Here is a 27396-nt window from a genome sequence, read left to right as displayed (position 1 = left end):
GTGTACTGCCAAACACTCACATTGTGGGGTTGTATACATGTATCAGTGTACTGCCAAGCACTCACATCGTGGAGTTGTATATGTGTATCAGTCTACTGCCAAATACTCACATTGTGGGGTTGTATGCGTGTATCAGTGTACTGCCAGACACATTGTGGGGTTGTATATGTGTATCAGTGTAATGCCAGACTCTCACATTATGGGGTTGTATATGTGTATTAGGGTAATACCAGACTCTGACATTGTGGGGGTTGTATATGTGTGTATATCAGTGTAATGCCAGACTCTCACATTGTGGGGGTTGTATATGTGTGTATATCAGTGTAATGCCAGACTCTGACATTGTGGGGGTTGTATATGTGTGTATATCAGTGTAATGCCAGACTCTCACATTGTGGGGTTATCCCAGTGTCTGGGTGCAGTTCAGCTGTGGGTTGGAGTCACTTCTCGCGAGAGTGAGCGGGAGCTGCCGGGAGGCGGTTGGCTCTCTGGGAGGCGCTCTGCTGTCGGTGACTAGAATGACTGCACTCCCCCACCATCTCTGCTGAATCCAGACACACCCGCCTTTATTTTCCTCCCCGCAGCTGCGTTGCGGAACCGAGGTGAGCGCCGGGGGGTTGCGAAGCGATAGTAGGGGTGCCGGGGCCGATGCCGGTGTCAGGGCTGGAATGGGGGAGGGAGGATAACGCTCGGATCTGGGCTCGGCGGGCGGCGTCAGCTGGGAGGCCGGCGGTGGCCACTGCGGCTGCGCGGCTGGGCGAGGGGGCGGTGACAGGGTGAGTGATTGACAGAGGGAGCAGCCAGTCACAGACCAGCCGTCATCATCCTGTATGGTGATTGGGTAACGGGGACCAATCATTGACTGGCAGGGAGGACATGGGCATGGAGTGTTTTGTGTTGCTGGGGGTTTGTGTTGTCACTGTCTTGGATAGTGGATTGGCAGTGTTTAATAAACAACGTTTGCACAGTTTGGTCTGGTCCAAATCACTAGCTCAGAAACAGATGAGGGGAGGCAATAGTTTAAAACTTATTTATTAGTGTCATTAACACTAACACTAAGGCTTACATTAACACTGCAGTGAAGTTACTATGAAAATCTCCTAGTTGCCATACCCTGGTGCCTGTTCGGATACACTGAAGCAGAATTTAGCATGGACAAGTGCACTTAAGCAGCACATCTTTCAGAATGTGGGAGGAAACCAGAGTACCCAGGGGAAACATATGGGGAGAACATACAGACTCCACAGACAGTGACCTAGGCAGAATTTAGCATGGACAAATGCACCTAAGCGTACATCTGTCAGAATGTGGGAGGAAACCGGAGCACTCAGGGGAAACAGATGGGGAGAACATACAGACTCCACATAGTGACCCAAACCAGAAATTGAACCTGGGCGCCATGAGAAAGCGGTGCTAACTACTGTGCCGCCTGATTTGCAGTGTTTAATACTTAATGTTTGCAGAATTTGCTGTAGTCCAAATTTTGAGTTCAGAAACAGATACCAGGAGGTGATGGCCTAATGATATTCATAGAAACTAGAAGCAGGAGTAGGCCATTCAGCCCTTCAACCCTGCTTTGCATTCATTGTGATCATGGCTGATCATCAAATTCAATATCCTGATCCTCCATTTCATCTCACATCCCTTGATCCCTTTAGCCTCAAGAGCTATATCTAATTTCTTCTTGAAATCAGACATTTTGTCCTCAACTACATTCTGTGGGAGTGAATTCCACACATTCACCACTGTCTGGGTGAAGAAATTTCTCCTCACCTTAGTTCTAAAAGGTTTTACTTATCATCAAACAATGACTTCTAGTTCTGAATTCTCCCAGCATTGGGAGCATTCTTTTTGAATCTACGCTGTCTAACCCAATTTTATATGTTTATATGAGAGACGTCTCACTCTTCTAAGCTCCAGTGAATATAATCTCAACCTGCTTATTCTCTCCTCTTATGACAGACCTGCTATCCCAGGAATCAGGTATAGAATCATAGAGCCCCTACAGTGCAGAAGGAGGGTATTTGGCCCATCAAGTCTGCACGACTTGTACCCAGAGCCTATACGTAACCCCATGTATTTTAGCCCATCAACCCTCTTATCCTATATATATGTTGGGACTCTAAGGAACAATTTAACATGGCCAATCAACCTAACACAGCACACCTTTGGATTGTGGGAGAAAACCGGAGCACCCAGAGGAAACCCACACAGATGCAGGGAGAATGTGCAAACTCCATACAGGCATTTACCCGAGGCTGGAATTGAACTCGCGTTCCTGGCTCTGTGAGGCAACAGTACCAACCACTGTGCCACCTTGCTGCCCCTTTTCAGCAACACAGTCCGTTTCAGCTGATCCAGGTGGGAAGGTTATATTCTATTACATTTCTGTGCACACCCTTGCAGATTGTTAAATGTGTTTACCCAGCATAAACACTAAAATGATACGTTTGTAACAGGCACAGTATTTCATGCTCTTCAGAAGAGATCCTGTTGGTCGTGCCTTCTACCTGTTTAGAACAGAATATTCTACGTTTCTTGAAATCAAACTGGCAGCATTGCTGCTGGTATTCCCAGTTCTCTTGTGCACATTTCACTCAGAATGTATTTATGGGAGCGTGGCAGGTTAACTGTTTATTTTCTTTGCCCTCTAACATGAGTGCTCTGGTCAACTCCAGTAAAGTGGAATCGTCAATTCCAGTAAAGTGTATCAGCTGTGTACCTTTACCTGTCGCGTAGTTTGCAGTTTAGATTTTGTGATTATTGACCAGCTGAGAGTTTGCTCTGCAACTTCTTAGTTTCTTATTTGATAAAGTCTATGAGGGGTTTGGGGTGAGAGTAAGGGTCCCTCATCACTTACAATGGTATCCCCTGGTTACCTTCAGAGTTATTTCACGTAAGCATTCTAAATGAATTGATGAGCAGTAGTACTAATTGAAAGCTGACTGGGAACCATCTTTATCGTTATGAACGATGATTTGCCCAATAACATAACCCGTACACTAGAATTCTTGTATGAATCAATGTATATGAACATTAGAATTCATAGGGCAGTTAAGTATTCAACCAAGTTGACATGGGACAAGTCTCCAATAGAAAGTAGACTTGATGAGGATGGCAGGTATTCCCAAAAATACATTATTGAACCAGTTGCATTTTTTCATAAATTTTCATGGTTATGAATTCCAGATTGTAAAAAAAACTGAGTTCAGATTTTCAAATTGCCTCAGTGGTATTCAAACACTCATACTCTATATGTAAAGGATTCTGGATTATGAGTTTAGAAACATAATTGTTATTCCATAAATCTTCTCTGTCTTGTGGGTGTGGTGGGGGAAGAATCTGCGGACGATGTAAATTATATTAAAAATGGCCATTCATCATAAAAGAGTTTGGCCTGTGTGTAAGATTGTTAATAACATTGGAATGTTTTAAAATCTGATCATTTCCATTGAATGGATAGGGATTGTTCAAAATTTATTCCCCACACCTCTCTCAAAATGTAATTTACTATCTTCCAGGCAATATTTTTCATTTTCCAAGTTCTTTATTTTATCTTTGACTGTTTCCAGATTTAGTGATAGAGACTACAGACGTCTTTTGTGTACCAAGAGAGGTTGCACTGACCTTGATGAACTCCAGTAGTTCAGTCCCATTGCGAGTAATTTGGAACTGTATCAGTCAAGGAAATTTTTTTTGTTTATATATCCAATACAATCCAGTCAAAGTCCAATTCAAAGTCTCATCAAGTGAGACATTCCCAATCCAAGCTGACAAGACAGGGCTCTCACCTCCTGTCTTGGGCTTGATCTACATGATCCAAGATGATTGGCGTAGGCGTTGCACCTCCTCCAAGTCACCTTATTTGCATCTTAGCCAAAAGGCCGAGATGCCACTTTAAAAAATTGCTTCAAATGAAGCCACAATGTAACCTTCTGACTTCAAACACGTACAGCATGTCGATACTACACTTGATCTTAGCCAAAAGTCCGAAGGAAATATGCCATGGTATCCTGACTGGCAAGTTTCTGGTTATTCATTTAGTGGGACTCCATGTATTATTTTATTTGTTCGTCTTTTAAGTGAGGATAACTTAATTCACTATACAATGATTTCAGTGTGTTATGGACTGTTTGTTTTTCTTCTCAGCTGTGAATGACAGACATCGTATCCTCCACTGTACTTAGTGAAATACAGCTTCGATTACTCTGTCATGATGACATAGATACAGTGAAACTTCTATGTGGTGACTGGTTCCCAATAGAGTGAGTATTAGTAGCATTTAATTTTTTTCCTTACCATTAGTGACGTTTGTGCCCTTCTCTGACTAAATGTTTCATTGTGTAGCAAATTTGCTTGATGCAGCCATCCCTCATCTCCCTTCCCATCCCATCTGTTAATCCTTCCAAAAGTTTTGGCCTTTTGTTCACAGTCATAGTTTTTTTACAGACAAAATTTAATATCAAGCCTTGCTTCAGGAAATGATGATTTTATTATGATTGCATCTGATTACAAATTATGAATTTAGACAGGGTACTAGAAATATTAGCAGAATATTGCAAACATGAAGTTAACCAAAGCAGAAAATGCTGGAAAGTTTCAGGAGGTCTGACGTATCTATGGAGAGAGAGAATAGAGCCAACATTTTGAGTCCGGACACTCTTTGTCAGAGCTGAAGAGAACTGGAAATAGGATTTAAACTGGGGGCATGTGGTGTGGAGCTTTGGGGCTGGATAGAGGACCAGGGATAAGTGGAGGCAAGGGAGAGATTGACAAAGATGTCATAGACAAAAGGACAAAGGTAATGTAAGTGGTGGTGATTATGGCTAAGAAAGATACAGATAGTGGCACATCAGAATATATTAATGGCAGAACACAGGTAAGCAATGTGTTAACGAACAACCTGGAACAGATAATGGTTGGCCCTAAGTGGGGTGGGGTTGGATAGTGGGAGGGGAGACAGTGGTAAGGGAAAAGAAGATGCAAAGCAGGATTTTTAAAAAAGACAATGGAAAAATAAATAAGTGAAAGAAAAGTGATGGGAGTATGGTGAACGTGGAGGAGAGAGTTCACAGTCTGAAGTTGTTGAACTAATGTAAATCCGAAAGGTTGTGAAGTGCTCATCAGAAGATGAGGTGTTGTCCCTCCAGTTTGCATGGGCTTCACTGGAACGTTGCCAGGCCAAGGATGGACATATGGGCATAAGAGTAGGATCGTGTGTTGAAATGGGAAGTGACAGGAAGATCTGGGTCCTGCTGGCAGACGGACCAAAGTTCATCATCCAGTCGCGTTTGGTTTCTCCAGTATAAAGTGGACTGCATTGGGAGTAGTGAATGCAGTATAGACCAGATTGAAGAAGGCACATGTGAAGTGTTGGTTCACCTGAAAAGAGAGTTTAGGCCTTAGATAGTGAGCAGGAAGAGGTAAATGGGCAATGGTGCCATGGGCAGGGGCTGAGGTGTTGGGGTGAAAGAGGAGTGGACTAGGATATCCTGGAGGAAATGGTCACTGTGGAATGCTAACAGGGGGATTGAGGGGAAGATGTGTTGTGTGGTGGCATTATACTAGAGTTGGCAGAAATGATAGATGATGATTCTTTGAATGTGGAGGCTGGTGGGGTGAAAAATGAGGACAACGAGGATCCTATCCTGGTTCTGGGAGGGGAAGGGGTGAGAGCATAGGCACGGGAAATGGGTTGGACACAGTTGAGAGCATTTAACCCACGTTGTAACTAACACAAAAACATTACCAATGTAGGGAACTATTTTACAGAGCTAGTAGAAAGATGGTAGATCTTGTCTTCTGCTTTGAACAGGTACCCAGATTCATGGTACCGGGACATCACTTCCAACAAGAAATTCTTTTCCTTGGCAGCCACATATAAAGGTGGCATTGTGGGGATGATAGTGGCCGAAATAAAAAGTCGAGCAAAGGTACATAAAGAGGTACGTTTTCACAATGCATTTTATAGACACATGTTCCACATTCCATTTCAAATGCAAGAACTCTTGAGAAATTAACGTTCTTGGTTTTTTTAAAACCATGTGTGTGCACTGCTGGAATGCGGTGCTGAATATATTTAAAACAATTTACTGTAAATAATGCAATGCGTAGCTTGGACTTGCCTGTTAAAGATCCTTTCTTTAGTTTAAAAAAAGTCCTTTGGCTATTAACTCACTTATTGTAACAATGCTAAACAAACCAGCAGCAAATTATTTCTATTTGAGAAAAACTACAAAACTAATATATTAAATAATAAGGGTCTAAGGTACAAGATTGTGAGGGGTGTGGACAGAGTGGATAGTCAGATACATTTTCCCAGGGTGGAAGAGTCAATTACGAGGGGCACAGGTTTAAGGTGTGGGGGGCAAGGTTTAAAGGAGATGTACGAGGCAGATTTTTTACACATAGGGTGGTGGGTGCCCGGAACTGTTGCTGGGGGTGGTAGTGAAAGCGGATATGGCAGTGACTTTTAAGGAGTGTCTTGACAAATACATGAATAGGATGGGAATAGAGGGATATAGTCTCTGGAAGGGTAGGGGGTTTTAATTAAGTTGGGCAGCATTGTCGGTGCAGGTTTGGAGGGTTGGAGGGCTGAAGGGCCTGTTCCTGTGCTGTACTTTTCTTTGTACTTCAATCTAGTATGGCAACGTACTGGCAAGATTTAATGTTCTACATTTTTGATAAAATTACTACAATATATATTGAAAGTGAAAAAGGCTGCAGTGATTTCAAGATCTTAGAAGTGATGCATAATACAGAGCACTGTATATCCCACTGGATTATTTGTCCTACTTAAGTCTTTTTTTGTTATCAAAGAAAGAATGATCAAAGACAATTGTAATTGATTTCTCTGTGCATCAGCTTCTTGATGGTTCAATCGGTAATTATACTTTGTTGCCTGCCTCTGAACTATACAAGGGAGCCCCAGGTTTGTTAAGCTGATCACGGCTTGAGAGGTAGCGGGGGGGAAGTCAGTGGGAAGTGGAGGATCAGTCAGCAACTTTCCCACTCCTGATTTCTAGTCTGTAATTCCTATGGTCATTCACGTGTATCATTAGGTGAGGAGTGCAATAGTGCTACAGTGGTTATATTATTGAAGTAATAATCCAAAGACCTGAACAAATGATCCAGGGAAACCACAGCAGCTGGGTGATTTAAATTCAGATTCAATTAAATAAAAAGCTAATATCAGTAGGGATGAATATGAAAGTACCAAATTGTCAGTAAAAATAATTTGGTTCATTAATAACCTCTTGAAAAGGAAATGTGGCCTTCCATACAGAGTCAATTGTTTATATGGCTCTAGTCCACAGCACTTTAGTTGACATCATAACTACCCTCTGAAATTGTGTAGCAAACCTCTCAGGAACGTGGTTCACTGTCACCTTCACAAGTAATTAGGGATGGGAAATTAATTCTTGTCATTAACACCCACATCCTGTGAGTGGATGAATAAAAAATGGATGGACTGCACAGTTGTAGCAAAATAGTTTGGTGATGTTTTCTGTTCAGATCACAAAATAAAAAAAAACTCCTTGAGCAAAAGTGAAGTTCACTAAGTCCTTCACAGAGTAAAGTTTAAGCTTTCAATGCATTGTACTGCATGCTTTTATTGACTGCAAAGTGGGAAGGTAGCCAAAGAATGATTTTTGCTTGATCCCTTACACTTGCATTTTTCAAGAAGAAACACATATTTCAAAATAGAAGAATCAACTAAAAAATTCTACCATATTTTTCAAAGGGAAATCTGAACAAAATTCTTAAATGAATATGAAACAAAAATCCTGAAATATCCAAAATCAGTGAAGGTGGGGATTGATCTGTGTATTTCCAATGCTTCCGGCTTTCGTTTCTGGGCAAAACTCGTGAAGATATTGAACAAAATGTGTGATAAATTACTAATCAGAACTTATTTAGTATTTTTCAGTAATTGCTGGAATTGAATAATGTCCTGTCTTCCTATTGTTACCTACAGGATGGAGATATTCTGGCCTCTAGCTTCCCTATAGAGATACAAGTTGCTTACATTTTAAGCCTAGGGGTTGTAAAAGAATTCCGAAAACATGGAATAGGTAAGTGTATTAACTTGTTTCCATTTCATTCCTAGTGTGAGACATTGTTAGAATTTTTGAAGATTGAGTCCACCATTTGTACTTGATGGATTTAAGACAGTCAGGATTATTGGCTGGCTGACACCTAAGTTTGTGGATGTTAAAAATGAAACCATTTGAAAAATTATATGGCTTTCAAATGTTTTTAACATTTCAATCTAATCTATGGTATTAAATTTATTTTTAAAATATCATTAAATGTAGGTGGCCATGTCACATGAAGATATGAAAGTGCCCAGTCCTAGAACGTATTGTTCATTTGTCCGTAATTGTGAATGATAGCTGACATAATATCCCACTCACAGGAATTAGATTTGATTTTTAAAGAAACTGACAGGATTCAGTTTGATTCTGGTTTGATGTCTACTGAAATAAGTGAAAAATGACTGGCTGATGCAATCAGTACTCCTAATTCTCTAAAGCAATTTGTTTCATGCACTCGGTTTGCTGAAAGAAGAATGGCAGATGAACTCTTGTGTGCTTTCTTCACCCTGGAGATTAGAAACTCCATTGTGAGCGCTCTGGTCAACCAGGGAAAATTACATGGTGGGTTCCAGTAATTCCTTTTGCTGTGCTTGAGCAACTTCATGGCAATATTGTGCCTTTTACTTGTCACACGCTTTGCAGTTGTGCGTTTGCTGTCTTTAACTTGCTGGAAATTTTGCTGTGCAAATTCATTGGACTCTGCCATTTCATTTCTTTTGGAGTGGAATGGGCAACATGGTGTGTAAGGGTTCCTCGTCACTAGAACTAATAATAACTGACAATCATCAGAAATATCACGCCCACACGAACGCCCCGAAGTGAGCATTGCAAAGTGAGACTTGCTAGTACTGATTGGGAACAAATATTATCACTCACTGTGAATGATGGCGAGTGTTCCAAAGCACAGCCATTGTAGAAAGAGAGGAAAATAACCAGCTTTGTATGGGGGTACAATATGCTGCTGTGCGGAACTGCCAAACCACTATTCAATAGGATATGATTGTATTGTATGATTCACTGCAAGCAAGCAGCTTCTATTCTATGGAGCCATATGATCAGACAACTAGCTTGCCTTTCTCAGTCATGAGGAAAGGTGTGAAGACAGTATAACTTGTTTTTTAGTGATCACCTTTGTCAAATTGATATTTTTCAGCGAAGTTGAGCATTGTTTATTTTTATCAAAGTTAATGGTATAAATTTTTAAAATACATTTTACGGTTGGAATAATGCCTTCATTTATGTCCTGAATATATAAGATGAGCTGAAGAATAATCAGGCAGCCTGATGGCACTGAAGGCTGGATCTTACAGCGCCATGAATGGATGGTCAAGTTCCCTCACAGAATCCCTACAATGCAGAAGAGGCCATTTGGCCCATCAAATCTGCACCAGCTCTCTGACTGAGTGTCTTAACCAGGCCTGCTTCCCTGCCCTATCGCTGTAACCTCACACAGTTACCATGGCTGATCCATTTAACCATGGGATACTAAGGGGCAAATTAGCTTGTCCAGTCCACCCAAGGTGCACATCTTTGGACTGTGAGGGAAAGCAGAGCAATCAGAGGAAACCAACACAGATACAGGGAGAATGTGCAAATTCCACGCAGACAATCACCAAAGGCTGGAATTGAACCCGGGTCCCAAGAGCTATGAGGCAGCAGTGCTACTCACTGTGTGACCATGTTCCACCCAGTTCCTGATTTGAATAAGGCAGGAGTGTCCTTAGCAAGAGAAAAAACACAAGAAGAAAAACTACTTTGACTGCCTGTTTCCAAGAAGCACAGCACTTTACTCCTTTATGAACTGGTTAGCAAACACAGTGGCAGGAGTTTTATTTGGATACTTGTGAGCAGTGAAGTTCCTTGTTGGTTCAGTTACTAAACCAACAACAACTATTGTTTATATAGCACCTTTAATGCAATAAAGGTGTATCACTGGAGTGTTTTTTTTAAAAAAGTGAAATTTGAGAGGCCAAAATCTTGAGCAAAGAGTAGTTGTTAAAGGTCTTAAAAGAGGAAAGGTTTAAAGAAGGAATTCCAGAGCTTAGGGCCTTAACAACTGAAGGCACAGTGCATATAAAATCAGAGGTACTTGTGATCAGAATTAGACAGGCCCAGATATCTTGGAGAGTTGTTGGGCTAGAGGAGATTATAGAGATAAGGAGGGGCAGGCCATGACAACACTTGAACACAAAGATGGTTATTTTAAAATCAAGACATTGCTTAACCAGGAACTAGAGTAGGCTAGTGAGCACAAGGTTACTGAGTGAATGGGACTTGGTACAAAGGAAATGGTTGGCAGAGTCTTGGATGACCTCAGATTTACACGAAGAGAATGTTGTTGGCCAGGAGTGCACTGGATAGACAAGTCTAGATGTAACAAAAGCATGGATGAAGGATTCAGCAGCAGTTGTGCTGAAGCAGGGCAGAGTCAAGCAGTAATGGTCTCAATGAGGCCCATGAGGTTGGCCTATTGGAGTATGAGCTCCCTGATTGCTGTAATTGATGGCTGTCTATATATTTTTCATGAGCGTCAGGGCTACTGACACTCTGGATTCTGACTTTGTACTTGAAAAACCCTTAGGAGAAGAATTAGGTTTGTAAATAAAGGGAATCTGGTGAAGGGACTTTGAGAAGTTATTTCACAAGTGATGGTAGAGAAGCGGAAATGGGCGGTCTCGGTGAAGGCTATGGATATGTGGTCAGCATCTCATCTTTACATCAAATATGACACCACAGTTCAGATTTAACGTCAGCTGGTGGCAGGGAGAGAGGTGAAGCCCGTAGCTAGGGAACTGGAGACTGAAGACAGTGGTCTTTCTGGTACTTCACAGTACTGGCCATGCTCTTCAAATGTACTTTGATTAAAACTAACTTGATAAATTTGTGCCAGGGGAAGAAAACATAGTATGAGGAAGGGAATATATTTCAGAGGCTTAATTGGGAGGAGACTTTAGCACTCAACTCAGAAATATTAAAATAGCAGTTAAGACCATAAGATAAATTAAATTTCTTAAGCCAGTACATCAGGGAAAAAGATCTGTTTTATAGCTGATGAAATGTTTTGCGTGTATGTGTATCTTAAGTGTATCTTTTCCTAAAGGTAGGGGAGTCTAAAACTAGAGGGCATAGGTTTAAGGGGAGAAATACAAAAGTGTCCAGAGGGGCAATTTCCACACACAGCGTGGTGAGTGTCTGGAACAAACTGCCAGAGGTAGTAGTAGAGGCGGTTACAATTTTGTCTTTTAAAAAGCATTTAGATAGTTACATGGGTAAGATGTGTATAGAGGGATATGGGCCAAATGTGGGCAAGAGGGATCAGCTTAGTGGCTTTTAAAAAAAAGAACGGCATGGACAAGTAAACCTCTATGACTCTATGGTAGTAAATGCGAGCAAGATTATGGGTATTTAAACAGAGCTGTATCCAAAGAAACAAATACGGCATTCTAAAGATTTACTGAGACAACAGTTGGTGTATTTTGTACAATTGTAGATGGCGGGGATGAGTTTCCATTAAAAAGTTACAATTATTTTGAAAGTTTCCATGGCTTTTTAGCCCAAAGCTACAATGGATGAGTTGGAGTAGCCCCAGTGAAATTCACTTCTGTAGTATCTATGAAAAGACGTAGAGACAGCACAAATGATTCAGAGAAAGACATCAAAGATAACATCAAGTTTTGTGTTACCCAATTCTAAAGAGTGGTTAGATAAGCTGAACTCATTCATATTACTCGTGGGGACGCGATTCACACACTTGAATGAAAAATAAGCAATGAGAATATATTTTGGGCAAAGCCAATTTGAATAACCATTTTTCATTTCATTACAAAATGATTACCATAAGTTGCTGTATAAATTTAAGAGGTAATTTCTTCAAGGTTAACATTATTGACAGATGTAGGAGATCAAGGGCAATGGATACAAGTTCTGTCGGGCATTCCTGTTCTGTCGAAGAATTCTGAAGGTTAGGAATGAATTTAGTTGGGGGATATTTTGAAAATAATCAGGCTCTGAAATAAGGCTTTAGTGCCAGAAAACACTCAGTATTGTTTTCTTATGTTCCTGTTTGAAATTTAAAATAAAGTTGTAAACATATGCTTCTTGGAGTGATGGATCTCCGGATTTCTCACATTGTGGGAAATCATCTAGTTTCTGTTGTGCTTACCTTAGATTGGTTAAGTTTGGGGAATTACAAGTGCTAAATTGTATTTTGTGACATAGCAAATTAATATTTATAACATCTTTTTGTTTACAATAATGGAAATAAGCAAGGCTAACTCAGAACCAGCAACACCAACTTGAAATAAGAACATAAGAACATAAGAAATAGGAGCAGGAGTAGGCCATCTAGCCCTTCAAGCCTGCCCCGCCATTCAATAAGATCATGGCTGATCTGTCGTGGCTCAGTTCCACATTCCCGCCCTCTCCCCATAACCCTTAATCCCCTCGCTTATCAAAAACCCATCAACCCGCATCTTAAAAATATTTAGCGAGGCAGCCTCCACCACTTCAACGGGCAGAGAATTCCAGAGATTCACCACCCTTTGAGTGAAGAAGTTCCTCCTCAACTCTGTTCTAACCGCCCCCCCTTTATCTTGAGGCTGTGCCCCCTAGTCCTACTGTCCTTTCTGAGCGGGAAGAGTCTCTCCATCTCTAGTTTATTCAGCCTGTCCTCATAGCTCAACCCCCTCAACTCCGGAATCAGCCTAGTAAACCTCCTGTGCACTCCCTCCAAGGCCAAAATATCCTTGCGTAAGTGCGGCGACCAAAACTGCATACAGTACTCCAGCTGCGGCCTCACCAATGCCCTATACAGCCGCAGCAAGACCTCCCTACTTTTATATTCAATCCCCCTCGCTATGAAGGCCAGCATCCCATTAGCCTTCCTGACCACCTGCTGCACCTGCAGGCTGGGTTTTTGCGACGCATGCACAAAGACCCGAGGTCCCTCTGCACCGTCGCCTGCTGCAGTTTTTCGCCACATAAGTAATAGTCCTTCCTACCATTATTCCTACCAAAGTGGACCACCTCGCACTTGCCAACATTAAATTCCATTTGCCAGTTCCTGGCCCATTCGCCCAGCCTTTCTAGATCCTTCTGCAGACTCTCCACACCCTCCGCGCAATTTGCCGTTCCACCAATCTTGGTGTCATCAGCAAATTTCGACACCATACACTTGGTTCCCTCCTCCAGATCATCTATATAAATGGTAAATAGCTGAGGCCCCAGCACCGACCCCTGGGGCACTCCACTAGTCACCAACCGCCAATCCGAATAGCACCCATTAACCCCCACTCTCTGCCTCCTATTTGACAACCAATCCTCTATCCACGCTAACACCCTACCCCCAACTCCATGCCCCCTTACCTTCTGCAATAACCTCTTGTGAGGTACCTTGTCAAACGCCTTCTGAAAATCAAAAAAGACCACATCCACCGGCTCTCCTCTATCCACCGCCCTAGACACATCCTCGTAGAACTCCAGTAAATTTGTCAGACACGACTTCCCCTTAACGAAACTGTGCTGCGTCTGCTCTATCAAGCAATTCCCCTCAAGATGCCTCGCTATTTCCTCCTTGATGACGGATTCTAACATTTTACCTACAACAGACGTTAAACTAACCGGCCTATAATTCCCTGCCTTTTGCCTGGCACCCTTCTTAAACAACGGCGTAACATTAGCCGTTTTCCAATCTTCCGGCACTTCCCCGGAATCCAGTGACGTTTGGAAAATAACCACCAAGGCATCCACTATCACCTCCGCCATTTCTTTCAGAACCCTCGGATGCATTCCATCCGGTCCTGGGGACTTGTCCACAATGAATCCCTCCAGTCTGTCGAGCACCACCTCTCTAGTAACAGTAATGTCATTGAGACCCTCCAGTCCTACTACCTTTCCATTGCTAACACCCGGCAAATTATTCACGTCCTCGTCCGTGAAGACCGAAACAAAAAAGTTATTCAAGACCTCAGCCATTTCCCCATCCCCTACCACTAAGTCCCCCCTCTCATCCTCTGAGGGTCCAACGTTCACCCTAGCCAGCCTCTTCCTTTTTATATATTTATAAAAACTCTTGCTATCCTTTTTTATATTAAGCGCTAGCCCAGCTTCATGTTTCTCCTACCCTTCTTTATCAACTTCTTTGTCAATCTTTGTTGACATTTAAACCTCTCCCAATCCTCTTCTTGCCCACTACTCTTAGCTACTCTAAACGCCTCCACTTTTAATTTAACACTTTCCTTCACCTCCTTCGTTATCCACGGCTTATTACCTCTCCTCCTACAGTCCTTTTTAACCATCGGAATAAATTTCTGCTGAGCACCAAGAAAGATCTCCTTAAAGATCCTCCACTGCTCCTCAGCAGACCTACCTTCCAACGCGCTCCCCTAGTCAACATTCGCCAATTCTTCTCTCATCCTACCGTACTCCCCTCTGTTCAAACAAAGGACGCGTGTCCGGGAACCCACTTTCTCCTCCTCCATCTGCACCAGAAACTCCACCATACAATGATCACTCTCCCCAAGAGGATCCTTCACCACAAGGTCCCTAATTCTACCCGCCTCATTACATAACACCAGATCCAAGATAGCTCGCTCCCTCGTCGGCTCCAACACACACTGTTCAAGGAAACTATCCCGGCAGCATTCCAAGAACTCCTCCTCGAGCCCACTGCGTCCAACATGGGTCGACCAATCAATATGTAGATTGAAATCCCCCATAATTATCGAAAGATCTGACAGTTCAACTAAATTCAGCATTAGGCAATAATTAAGGCATGGAAAATGGAGTTGTCATGCCAGTGTATGTCTTGGAGCTGAGAAAATGTGAAGTGGGGGGAAAAAATTGAAGTAAAATTCAAAAGAAATGTGAATTTAAAATTCACAGTTAGTAATTATGTTAATTACAACTGGATGTTCTGTATATATATTCTGGTGTGAGTTGGTACTTTATCTCTAGAAAATGGGTCTAGAGATGAATCTATAAATGTCCACGTTGAAAGATTTTAATGCCAGCTGTGTACTTGTGTTTATATTTTTACGCATGCAGTTTGGTGAGCCTTCACAGGAAAGAAAGCTATCTCTTAACAAGTAGGACAGCTTGCTTTTTACTTCTCATAGAGCTGGCAGTGATGTTGTTTGAAACTATAAATACACCCTTAGATTTTCCTCCATTTAAATCAGATTTACTGTCTATGTATTAAAATGTGAAGTCTGTTTTAATGATTACTGTACCTTTTTATTTTTAAGGTTCATTATTACTTGAAAGCCTGAAGGATCACATATCAACCACAGCTCAAGATCATTGCAAAGCAATCTATTTGCATGTCCTTACTACTAATAGTACTGCCATCCACTTCTATGAAAATAGGGACTTTAAACAACATCATTACCTGCCCTATTATTACTCTATACGTGGTGTATTAAAGGATGGCTTCACATATGTTCTTTATATCAATGGGGGACATCCTCCTTGGACAATCTTATATCCTTTAAAGTGAATTAAGCTACTGAACCCCAAAATATATTTTTACTGCACTTAACTACAGACGTTTCTTTTGCAATTGTTTAATAATGATAGGTTTCACGTTTCTAAATATTATAATTCTACAGAAGAAAACATTTGACTGATGACTAAGATTAAAAAATACTTCAAGCATTATATCTTATTTTTAATCTTTATTCTCTTTAATATTTTAATACCGAAATTATTGTTTGTTACTAACATACAAGAACTGTGATTTATTGTATTCCTTAATATGTTAATCAAAGCAACGTTAATTGAAATGAGTTGCTAAGAACATTATTACTAATAAGTTGTTTTGCTTGAAAGAAAGTTAGCGTCCCACAGATGTGGTTGGACTTGTCTCTAATGCTAATTCATATGCCTAGAATTTTATTTTAGTTTGATTCTTGCAAGCTTAGATATATATTTAATGAATCTACAACTGCCATTGTGCAACTATTTTTCTGAACTGTCATGGTCATAATCAAAGGGATTGAAATTATTGGTGCATTGGTTTTGGGAAAACCCTAATTTGAGTATTGAGCTCATTGCCTGAAACATTATTCTTCAGCTTGGGCCTACCACTAGCGTACATTTAGTCAGCTACACATCAGTGTTAACTTTTGTAAATAACCTTACCATTCAGGTTCCAATATAAAACCTGTCTAAGAAACTAAATTAAGAATCAATTGATATGGTATGGAAAAATCCTTTAATGCTTCATTGAATGTCCAATTTAACCTAAAATGCTGCCTGGAAACATTTAATTGGATAACCTTGTAGTTTCTCCGATTGCTATAATGTTTGAGTTCGTTCAGCTAGCAGAATGACCTTTCCCTTGGATAAGGAGAGAATCTTTTGCCAAAACCAATGTACTGTTAATCTTCCCAGTTTCAAAACTTTCTCATTCCTTATGAGAAAACAGGGCCAGTTGTCTTAACCTGTTTTGATCAGTGTAGATGTAGACATATTTTAGAAGGTGAAATTCACATTGTTAGACAGATTTGTCAGCAGGATAAAAGTTTGGTAAAATGATTATTTAACCCAAGATGATATTTTTTGGAAGGAATTGCAATTTCATTTTCAGGACAGTTTGTGCCTTTGCAGTAAGAGATACTAGGTAACCTGAGGCTGAAAAATACCTTAATTTGAGATGATTGTCTCCAAGAAATCAATATCCATGCTTAAGACTTAGGTTGACTAGAAATTAACAACTCAAAAGGCAGATACGTTAATGGTCTATACTGATATCCTTGGATGTCGTTATTTGAGCGAGGAAAATAATTTGGAATTTACCTTAAAGGATTTGGAGATAAATAACTGAGAACTTGCCAAAACTCTTTCCAGATCTATCTGGAAAGTAGTAATAACTAGCATGAGCCTGAAGAGCAGTGGGATTGAATATTCAACTGTGAAAAATTGGAAGCTTTTGAGACCAATAGGTGAAATCCAGAGAGATTATTTTGCATTTGGAGAAATTTCTTTAGTTTAATAAATTAAAATGTCAGTGGTTAGTTTCAAAAGTCCAGATGTAAGATTTTGTTTCATTGCAAGATCCTAACGTTTAATCCAATAAAGAATGAAACCAGATGAAGAGTTTTGTTCTCTGCTTTAGGAAGTACATTGTGTCTTTTAGAGAAGATTAAAAAAAAACATATTAATGAACTAGAACTTCCTGGTCTTGAAACCACTTCCAGATATTTGTGGGAATGAGTTAGGGAATTAAGTTTTTTTGTGCACTAAACAAACGTAGAATTAGGAAACTTTGTTTTCCTTCAGTGTCCTGTCTGTAAACATCTTTTCATTGAAACTTCTGAAGATAATCTGTGCAACTACAAGTTGGAACTTAATTCACTGCGACAATCTTGAGGTATGCCATATTCAACTTGAGGAAAAAGCTATTTCTCAAACTTTTTCAAAGTATGCAGTTCTTAAAAATAAATAAGAGGTCTTTAAGCAATTTGTCACATTCAGGATTTATGACTTACATGGCAGAACCTTGACATAGAATATGTTACTACTGAACTAAACTTGGCTGTCACAAAGCTATTTCAGAAAAGCGAAGGACTAGGTGATGTACATTTAAGTTGGAACCAAAATGCCTGTGGTATAGTATTATATTCTCGTTGACAGTAGAGTTAGGCTTTTGCAAGTAGTGTAAAAGAAAGCTAAGAATCTTTGTTACGGTGAGAATATTAAAAATTAAGTCTAAATTATATCTATTGATCTGAGGAAGCACAGTATATTTTGTATCATTACACAAACTGATCTAAGTAAATATGACTAACTGTTGCTCTGGATGGTACTTGGTCTGAAATAAAGCAGTTTAATAATGTGCATCAAGCTTTTCACATTTGGCCTGCACCCGAAGAGATTGGAGAAGTACATGTAGGAAAGATGGCTTTAGGTCAAATCGGGTTATCATTAGAACTCCGGGTAATGCTTTTGTAAAGAAATAACGTGTAGGAGTTGGTGATCACAATAAAAAAAGTACCAAGTTGTAGCATATAGAAAACTAATTCTACAAGAAAATGAATAATGAGGGGATTCTTGAAGTAGCACAATGGGAGTCGAAGGTAAGATTATTGAAGTTGTTACTGGCAAAGTTTGAAGGTAGAAGCAAGCAAAATGAGAAGATATTGACATTGCGTTTATGTCTGATAGAATCGATGGAGATAAATTACAATGAATACCAGCTTTCAGTAGGAAAAAGGCACTTGGTAAGAGAAACATTGAAGCTTAATGTAGAATGATGGCTGTCAAACTTGTACAAAGAATTCCATTCAAATTGACAAACTCTTGACAATTCCCTATCTTAAGTTCCAAAGCTCTGTGCTAGTTGCAAAAAGAAATCTGCCAACATTACAAAAGCTGATTTTTTTGTTAGTCTGTGCTGTATCAGATATAATGTGTGAGTTAGGCAATAAGTACAGAAATCAGACTAATAATTGCACAAATTAGATAACTTCATTGGTGATTATTAAACAAAACGGTTTTGGTAGCAGAAATGATTTGAAGTCTTGTTAAGGAGCGAGTGCTAAACTATTGTTATTTTTCCACCTGACTGTTACAATGAGTATCTTGCACTGGTCATCTGCATATTTTCTGTCTTTGTGTAACAGCAATGCTGACCTCATCTGTGGTTTAGGACTATTTTTGAGTAAAACTATAAATGTTCTCCACCAAAGGGATGGTTATATATTTTTGCTTCTTCCTTCCCCTTCTCTTATCCCAATGGTTATTATTCCAGTGCCTTATTTTGACGCTTAACTGCAGCTTTAAAGATGCATGTGCCACTTGAATTATTGTTAAAAAAAGAAACATTATTTAGCAGTTTCGAACATAGTTCTTTGAGGAGGTAACAAGGAAGTTAGATAAAGGAGAACTAGTGGACGTGATTGATTTACATTTCCAGAAGACCTTTGGCAAGATGCTGCATACGAGACTTTTACATAAATTAAATCCATGGTGTTAAGAGTAAAATTCTGGCATGAATAGAGGATTGGCTGACTGGCAGAAGTCAGAGAGTGGGGATAAAATGGTCTTTTTCAGGATGGCAGCCGGTGACTAGTGGTGTGCCTCAGGGATCAGTGCTGGGACCACAACTTCTCACAAAAGACATTAAAGATTTGGAGGAACGAACTGAAGGCACTGTTGTTCAGTTTGCAGATGGTCAAAAATGTGTAGAGGGACAGGTAGTATTGAGGAAGCAGGGGGGCTGCAGAAGGAATTGGACAGATTAGAAGAGTGGGCAAAAAAGTGGCAGATGGAATACAATGTGGAAAAGTGTGAGGTTGTGCACTTTGGAAGGAGGAATGGGGACATAGACTATTTTCTAAATGGGAAAATGCTTACGAAATCAGAAACACAAAGACTTGGGAATCATTGTTCAAGATTCTCTTAAGCTTAACGTGCAGATTCAGTCAGTAGTTAGGAAGGCAAATGCAGTGTTAGCATTCATGTTGAGAGGGTAGAATACAAGAGCAGGAATGTACTTCTGAGGCTGTATCAAGCTCTAGTCAGATCCCATTTGGAGTGTGGTGAGCAGTTTTGGATCCCATTTCAAAGGAAGGATGTGCTGGCCTTGGAAAGGGTCCAGAGGAGGTTCACAAGAATGAAGAGCTTGTCGTATGAGGAATGATTGAGGACTCTGGGTCTGTACTCATTGGAGTATAGAGGAATGAGGGCGGATCTTATTGAAACTTGTAGGATATGGCGAGGCCTGGATAGAGTGGATGTGGAGAGGAGTAGGAAAAACTAGAACCAGACAACCTCAGGCTAAAGGGACAGAGATGAGGAAGAATTTCTGCCAGGGAGCGGTGAATCGGTGGAACTCTTTGCTGCAAAAGGCTGTGGAGGCCAGATCATTGTGTGTCTTTAAGGCAGAGATAGATTGTTTCTTAATTAATAAGGGGGTCAGGGGTTATGGGGAAAAGGCAGGAAAAAAGGGGATGAGAAAAATATTAGCAATGATTGAATGGCGGAGCAAACTCAATGGGCCGAGTAGCTTAATTCTGCTCCTATGGTCTTATGGTCTTGATTATTGAGTTTTCCATTCTATAAAAAATCAGTAATTAATATTGTGCAAAAATTGTGTTATAGTCCTTGACGCACCTTCACTGACTATATTCAACATATTGGCTCAACTCTGGTGAATCTGAGGCCGTGCTCCATTCCCCAGCGAATATACCGTCAGGCACAGAACCTTATCCGCAGTTTTTTACCCTGGCCTGGCATCTCAGCGAAAGGTGGTATAGAGTACAGCCGGGCGATGTGATCCCTCTTGTTTTTTTTTAAGCAAACAATTTGAAAAGGTGAGCTATTTAAAAGTTTTATATTTTCTGTTACAACTTTGAAATCTAATCTTTTTGAGTAGTTTTGCTAAATTGGTTTAATGACTTTGGTGCTACATTTCAGGCAAAATCTCTTAAAAATACAGCCATGTGTGCACTTGATTGCTGATTACCTTTGCATCTCATTGATGTGTCTCTTTTAGTATGTCCTCATTTAGGATTTTCTAGTTCTGAAAATTAGAAATTAGGCCTGATTTTTCATTTGACCTAATAATGATTTATACTTTTTGCTTGGTTTCTTTAATGTTTAATTGACCCTGGTTTTTTGATGGTAATGGTGACAAAACTGTCATGTTTTTTCCATTGTTACTCCTGTGAAACTGGTGACAAATTCAGGAGTCTGCATGTGTGCAGTTAACTGCAGAAGTCAAGAGGTTGCTGTCAGTGATTTTATAGTTCCCCATGATGTGTGCTGCTGACGTCCCCCCGACCTCGTAGACTGTAGTCAAGTAGAAACCATTGAACTGATGAGAACTTGTCTCTTCACACCGTTAGTCTGGTTGAAAGAACGCTGGAAAAAGTCGCACCTTGTTGAATGAGCTGTAACTGGGTTCTTAACAGCATTCTAAACTCTCTGTCTCCACCAGTTAATGATGTGGATGTGCCAGCGTTGGACTGGGGTAAACACAGTCAAAAGTCTGACAACACCAGGTTTAAGTCCAACCGATTTACTATCAAATAAATCAGTTGGACTTAAACCTGGTGTTGTCAGACTTTTTACTGTGTCCACCAGTTAATGTCATATTTGTAGAATCGCAAATTTCTCCAGTATGCTAAATTCTCATTTTAATTCTTTTAAACACTTTTTAATGATATTTCAGCTTTTAACTTCATCACGTGTGTGTCCCAGTCATTTGTTTTGACCTCTATAAAATTTTAATTAAAAATAAAACAAAATCATCATATTTACTTCCTGGTTTGCTATCTTAAGAGACAATAAATGTATTTGGCTGCTTACCCTGCTTAATGACATTGCTGTTACCGCATACCTGCAGATCTGCTTGAATCACCACCAGATTCAAACTGACTTTGGGAAAAGGAAGTCCATATCACATAGATTGCTAGGTCTTTACAGGCAGCTTCCTTTGCTACTGGCAGCTACTGCCATCTTTCACAGCTACCCATGAAATCCAAGATCTATGATTTTTTTTTCTGTTCCTTTCTGTTTTAATTGTTAAGTGACTTTTGACCCATGGTGTTTGCTTGAAAATTTGAATATTGTTAAAAAAAGACACATGTTGTCAAAGCTTTTCATCTTGCATTTATCAGAACAATTTGCAAGACTACCGAATGTAAAGGGAACAACAGTGTATACTGCATGACAAAGATAGTGCTGATTGGCTGGCAAATGGACTCTGATTTGTTAGAGGTGTTGCCATGGAAAATGCACTGGTTAACTGATGACTGATAGTTAACTGCCAAGCTTTGTTTAAATTCAAAACAGGCGATTTGACCAATTATCAAGGCATTGCTCTGGAGGATACACCAGAGAATGTCACCTGTTTTGTTTAGTTGAAAAAGATGCAAGTGTGGCAACACAATGACAAAGTGATCAGCACTATTGCCTCACAGTGCCAAGGACTCAGGTTTGATTCCCAGCTTGGCTCACTGTCTGTACGGAGTCTGTATGTTCTCCCCATGTCTGCGTGGGTTCCCAGTTTTCTCCCACAGTCCAAAAGATGTGCTGGTTAGGTACATTGGCCATGCTAAATTCTCCCTCAGAGTACTTGAACAGGCACTGGAGTGTGGCGACTGGGGGATTTTCACAGGAACTTCATTGCATGTAAGCCTACTTGGGGGACACTAATAAATAAAGTTTAAACTTTAAATGTTAATTCTGTCTGCAAAAGATAGGGCTCTATATATTAATATATGTAGCTTCTAGCACATGTAATTTATTTTAGATGATCGAGTTGCACATATCCAAATTAGTACAAAGAGAGATAATTAAAACCATCACTCAAACATGCCTCCCAGTGATTCAGTTGCTTTGCTGTTTCTGATTTTGGTTATTTCTTGTTTACTCTTTATACTATCAATTCAGGAATATATAAAACCATAAATCAGGCAATGTTATTAGTGCCAGCAGGAAGAAAGCAGGATACAAATGACTGATGCAAATGAACTTTGCTGCTTTTGCCTTTGGATAATTGTTGTTTACTGTTTGTGATATCAATTCTTTATTTCATTGTCACATTCAGATTATTTCCCCTTAGTTTATCCTCAATAGCCAACATTGCTTGAACAGATATGGTTTTATACATCAAAAGCCTGATACATAATGCAATTAGACTGGGTGAGAATGATTTATCTTAATAGAGTTGGGAATGATGAATGTTACTTACATAATGGATGCACCTTAAAAATGCCTACTATCGCAAAGCGCAATGAGGTGAATTTCCACATTCCAACCGCTGCTGGAATCGGAGTGGGCAAGGGGTGGACTATGGAAAGGTCCGTTGACTTCGGGTGGGATTTTCCGGATTCAGGGTGAGTGCAGCCGGAAAACCCCGTCCAATATCTTTTGCATTGTTTACCATAAAGTTTCAAAGAGTAAGTTGATTTTTGTTATTAGAAAATTATGTTTGTTATCCAGAAGAATTTTGGGAAATTGTTAAGGAATTATCATAGACTAAATCATGTGTGTGAATAGGGATTCTCTTTAATTACAATTGACTGGATTAACCATTTGCCATTAACCATTAATTTTTTTTGTGAGAATACACATTGACTGTCAAATCCAGAGGGTTGAAACTTTGGTTATATGGGGACACAAATATGTTGAACAATTAAAATGGTTTGATTATAAAATGGAAATATTTTTCTGAACTTTGACTACACCAATTTTCTCCCCTCTGTTGTACAGTAGACAGCTTGAATCATTCAGTACATCATCTAAGTGGCCAACATTAATATGAAAACCTTGACAATTGACAGACTATTTGATTGCCATGGACATCATTATCAAATCCCTAGTTAATACCTGCAAACGTATTTCTAGTTGAAATTGCTGAGTGGTGTGTCTAGAATCATAGAACAGTGAAGTACAGGAGGAGTCAGTCATCCATTGCATCTTAGCTACTGCTTTGATAGAGCTATCTAATTAATCCTATTTCACTGCTGTTTCCCATTTCCCTGTAAATCTTTTCCCTTGAAGTTTCTCCAATTGCCTTTTGAATGTCACTGTTAGTTTTGAATGTGCTTCTAGCACTTTTTCAAGAAGTATATTCCAGATCACCACAACTTGCTATGTAATAAAATGTTTCCGGACTTTTTTGCCATTCCTCTGATCATTAAGTGTACGGCCATTGGAAACAGTTTGTCCTTACTTACTCTGTTAAATTAATCCATGATTTTAAACATCTCGAACAAATCTTCTCTTAACCTTCTTGCTCGAAGAGGAACAACCCTGGCATTTCCAGCCTCATAGAGTCATGATGGCATAGAAGGTGGCCATTCTGCCCATCGTGTCCCAAAGTATCCACTTTGGCAGAAATAATAGTAGGAGGGATTATTATTTAAAAGGCGAAAAGCTGCAGCATGCTACAGTGCAGAGGGACCTGGGGGTCCTTGTGCACGAGTTGTAAAAACCCAGTCTGCAGGTGCAGCAGGTGATCAAGAAGACAAACGGAATGTTGGCCTTTATAGCGAGGGGGTTAGAATATAAAAGTAGGGAGGTCTTGCTGCAACTGTACAGGGTACTGGTGAGGCCGCAGCTGGAGTACTGTGTGCAGTTTTGGTCGCACTCGCGGAAGGATATATTGGCCTTGGAGGGAGTGCAGAGGAGGTTCACTAGGCTGATACCAGAGATGAGGGGGTTGGACTATGAAGAGAGACTAAATAGACTGGGTCTGTACTCGTTGGAGTTTAGAAGGATGAGGGGGGATCTTTTAGAGACGTATAAGATAATGAAGGGGATGGATAGGGTAGAGGTAGAGAGATTCTTCCCGCTTAGAAAGGATAGCAGGACTAGAGGGCTCAGCCTCAAGATAAGGGGGGGCAGTTTAGATCAGAGTTGAGGAGGAACTTCTTCACTCAAAGGGTGTTGAATCTCTAGAATTTTCTGCCCGTTGAAGTGGTGGAGGCTACCTCGCTGAATACATTTAAGTCACGGGTAGATAGATTTCTGATAGACAAGGGAATTAAGGGTTATGGGGAGAAAGCGGGAAAGTGGAACTGATCCTCTTCAGATCAGCCATGATCTTATTGAATGGTGGGGCAGGCTCGAAGGGCTAGACGGCCTACTCCTGCTCCTATTTCTTATGTTCTTATGTGTCCTTGCTAACTTACTGTGGTGCAGCCAGACAGCTCTGTCCCCAAGTTTATCCCCGTAGTCCCATAGCTTTATGTCCGTCAAGTGCCATCCAATTTCCTTTTGAAATCATTCATTGTCTGTGCTTCCACTGCTTCATGAATAGAATGTTCCAGGTCATTACCGCTTGATACGTAAAAAAGTTCCTTGTCACAGCCCCATCATCTCTTGCCCAAAACTTTAAACCCATGTCTCAGTGTAACTCTTATTCCTGGTAATATTCTAGAAAATTATCTCTGTACCATCTTTCAGGTCTTGACAACTTTCTAAAACATGATGACCAGAATTTGAAGAGATCCTTGACCTGTTTTCACTTTCCTAATCCAGGGTACATGACTGTAAAGCATCTCTTACATGCCCACATGGCTGAATGATTTAGATCTATTGGGGAAATTGAAAGTATTGTTATAAAGGTTTACTTTAATGTTCGTGGTATCATTTTGTAAATTTCACTGGGATGCATATTTTTCTTTTCAGCTACAAAATGGACAGTCTGCACTGATAATATTTGTATTTCTTCTGAACGTCTATATGCCAAGCAGGGAGGAGGGAATGCTACATTTTAAAAAACTTGGAGGCATTCCCTCACTGATGCATTTCGAATTCTATACAGAATGTATTATAATACAGTGTTACCTATCTGTTGATGGAGCAAGTGCACTGCGTCAAAATTCATCTGTTCCATTAATGTCTTTTAATTACTTTTACACCCAGTAATTTGCTGCTATATAGAAAACCACTGTATGTCTTATTTGTAATTATATGTGGATTCTAAATGTAGATTTTCATAATTTCTTCTGATTGTGTTTGAATATTTCAGTTTTATAATGCACCTTGAGTGTATGGCAAAGATTCTGTATTTGGATTTCACCGTATTCAGGTTTTAAAGTTGTTGGACTGATCTCTGCACAATCATCAATTTGTATGTGGCCCTGACCCATTTTCATTCATTTCATTAAATTGGATTTTGTAACTTTCGGAAGTAAAATCCACTTTTGTGACGATCAACGTCTTTAGTTTTAAAAATGCCTGCTTTTAGTTGCAATATATAATAGTCAAGTGTTCAGATATGCATGTTCTTTACTGAGCTGAATTGATTGTACTTCTACTGTACATTTGAGGACAAAATATGCAGACAGTGCAACTATTGTTTAAGCCACGTGATTGATCCCACCTTTTGGGAAACCCACAGGGTAATCAGTAATTCAAAAAAGGGAGAAAGAAGTCCAGCACAGATGATTTTGCTAATTGTAACAACTGGTTGTCCCACTATTCATCATTTTGTTCTTTCTGACAACTTTTGGTGTTAGCTTTCAGGGTTGGGAACAGACAGTTTTAGAAATGCAGAATGTTTTCTATTTAAATCTGTCTCCAGCTGTTTCAGAAGAGTTCAAATCCAATTTTCCTTCTTAAAAAGTGAATTTACATTTTTTTCCTTGCTTTGCAGTGCATAAATTATGACATCAGACATTGTGTGGCTCTCTCCATATGCCAGACTGTAATAATCAAATGTGTAAATATTACTGTTTTTATCTGTTTTTTTCTATATGCCTGATAATTACTGTAATGGTGTAATGTGAATGGTGTTGCAGGTCACGTGGGAATACAGATCATTATGAACTGCTAGAACTACTGTGAAAAGTGTTCCTATGTGAAGTGTCAATCTACATGAATTTCAAGATTTTTTTTAAAGCTTCAGTGATCTAGCCGTTTAAACATTTTTAACTTCATTCCATGATTCTGTTTCACTATTTTAAAAATGCCTACACTGTTTCACAGATTTTAAAAATAATTTTGGCACCAACGACAATCAGTGTAAGACTTTTAAACAGTAATTGCACTTTAGATGTATAGTAAATGTTAATATATTTATGTAGTGGCATCCCTGTTATCTGGGCAGCACTCTTTGTCTTAATACACTTAGACTTCTGATCTGTTGTTGAGAACCAGTATTCATTGTTTATGAAACATGACACCAGGCTGTGTAAGAAATGGAACCATAGAACCATAGTTTGAAATGAAAATCAAATATGTTCTGAATTTCAGTTCAATACATTAACACTATATTAAAGATTCCAATTAATGTAGCATCAGTTGCATTTTGCTTTTTTTGTATTTCTGTCTATTTTTTTTTTCAGTGTTGTTCTTTGAAGAAATTAACAGCTTTTTTTCTCATTTGTTGAACCACCAGTTGATTTCTGGACTCCTGTATTGATTAGATTTCTGAAATATCTTTGGCAGGTGCATAAAATGTTTTTAAATAGAATTATTACATTTTGTAAAGCAAGAAACAAAACATCTGGGTTCATGTGTGGATTTATTTTTTAAAATAATTAGGATACATAAATTTACTGGTCACGGCACTGTAAGAAATCTTGCTCAATCTATTAAAAATTACGTCAAAATCATTCTTTGTTTCTTTTGTTTTGATTAGATTGTGAAGACTTTGCTTCATTGATTCATATAGATAGTGAAATGATACAGGGGGCATGCTCACCAGAGCTCAGTGCTTCGCCCCAGAAACATTCCCGACACTCACCCTTTTGTAGTTTTAAAGGCCTTTATTCAGTCACTCCTCAGCATTCCTTTCTTAGAGGGAAGAGTCCCAACCACTTCAGTTTTTCCTGATGGG

General features: G+C 39.7%; 1 protein-coding gene across 1 annotated transcript; it reads left to right on the top strand.

The window, feature by feature from the left end:
• The first annotated feature begins 469 nt into the window (after positions 1-469).
• Positions 470-27172, top strand: naa60 (N-alpha-acetyltransferase 60, NatF catalytic subunit). Its single transcript, XM_080206653.1, has 7 exons — positions 470-602; positions 4150-4265; positions 5816-5945; positions 7979-8075; positions 15344-15578; positions 20220-20413; positions 25242-27172. Exons 2-6 carry the CDS (start codon positions 4156-4158, stop codon positions 20374-20376), a joined length of 729 nt encoding a protein of 242 aa, XP_080062779.1. The 5' UTR covers positions 470-602; positions 4150-4155; the 3' UTR covers positions 20377-20413; positions 25242-27172.
• Positions 27173-27396: the final 224 nt, after the last annotated feature.

The sequence above is a fragment of the Carcharhinus amblyrhynchos genome, chromosome 18 (assembly GCF_965287045.1).
Source record: "Carcharhinus amblyrhynchos chromosome 18, sCarAmb.v2.hapA, whole genome shotgun sequence".
NCBI lineage: Eukaryota > Metazoa > Chordata > Chondrichthyes > Carcharhiniformes > Carcharhinidae > Carcharhinus > Carcharhinus amblyrhynchos.
Note: the sequence above shows the minus strand (reverse complement) of the source record. Positions and strands in the feature narration are given on the sequence as shown.

Bases quoted from the DNA above. Each gene is read 5' to 3' on its own strand.
- naa60 (XM_080206653.1), top strand. From the start codon at position 4,156: ATGACAGACATCGTATCCTCCACTGTACTTAGTGAAATACAGCTTCGA. The intron at 4,266-5,815 runs GTGAGTATTAGT...TGCTTTGAACAG, and splicing joins GGTGACTGGTTCCCAATAGA to GTACCCAGATTCATGGTACC. The intron at 8,076-15,343 runs GTAAGTGTATTA...TTTATTTTTAAG, and splicing joins ATTCCGAAAACATGGAATAG to GTTCATTATTACTTGAAAGC.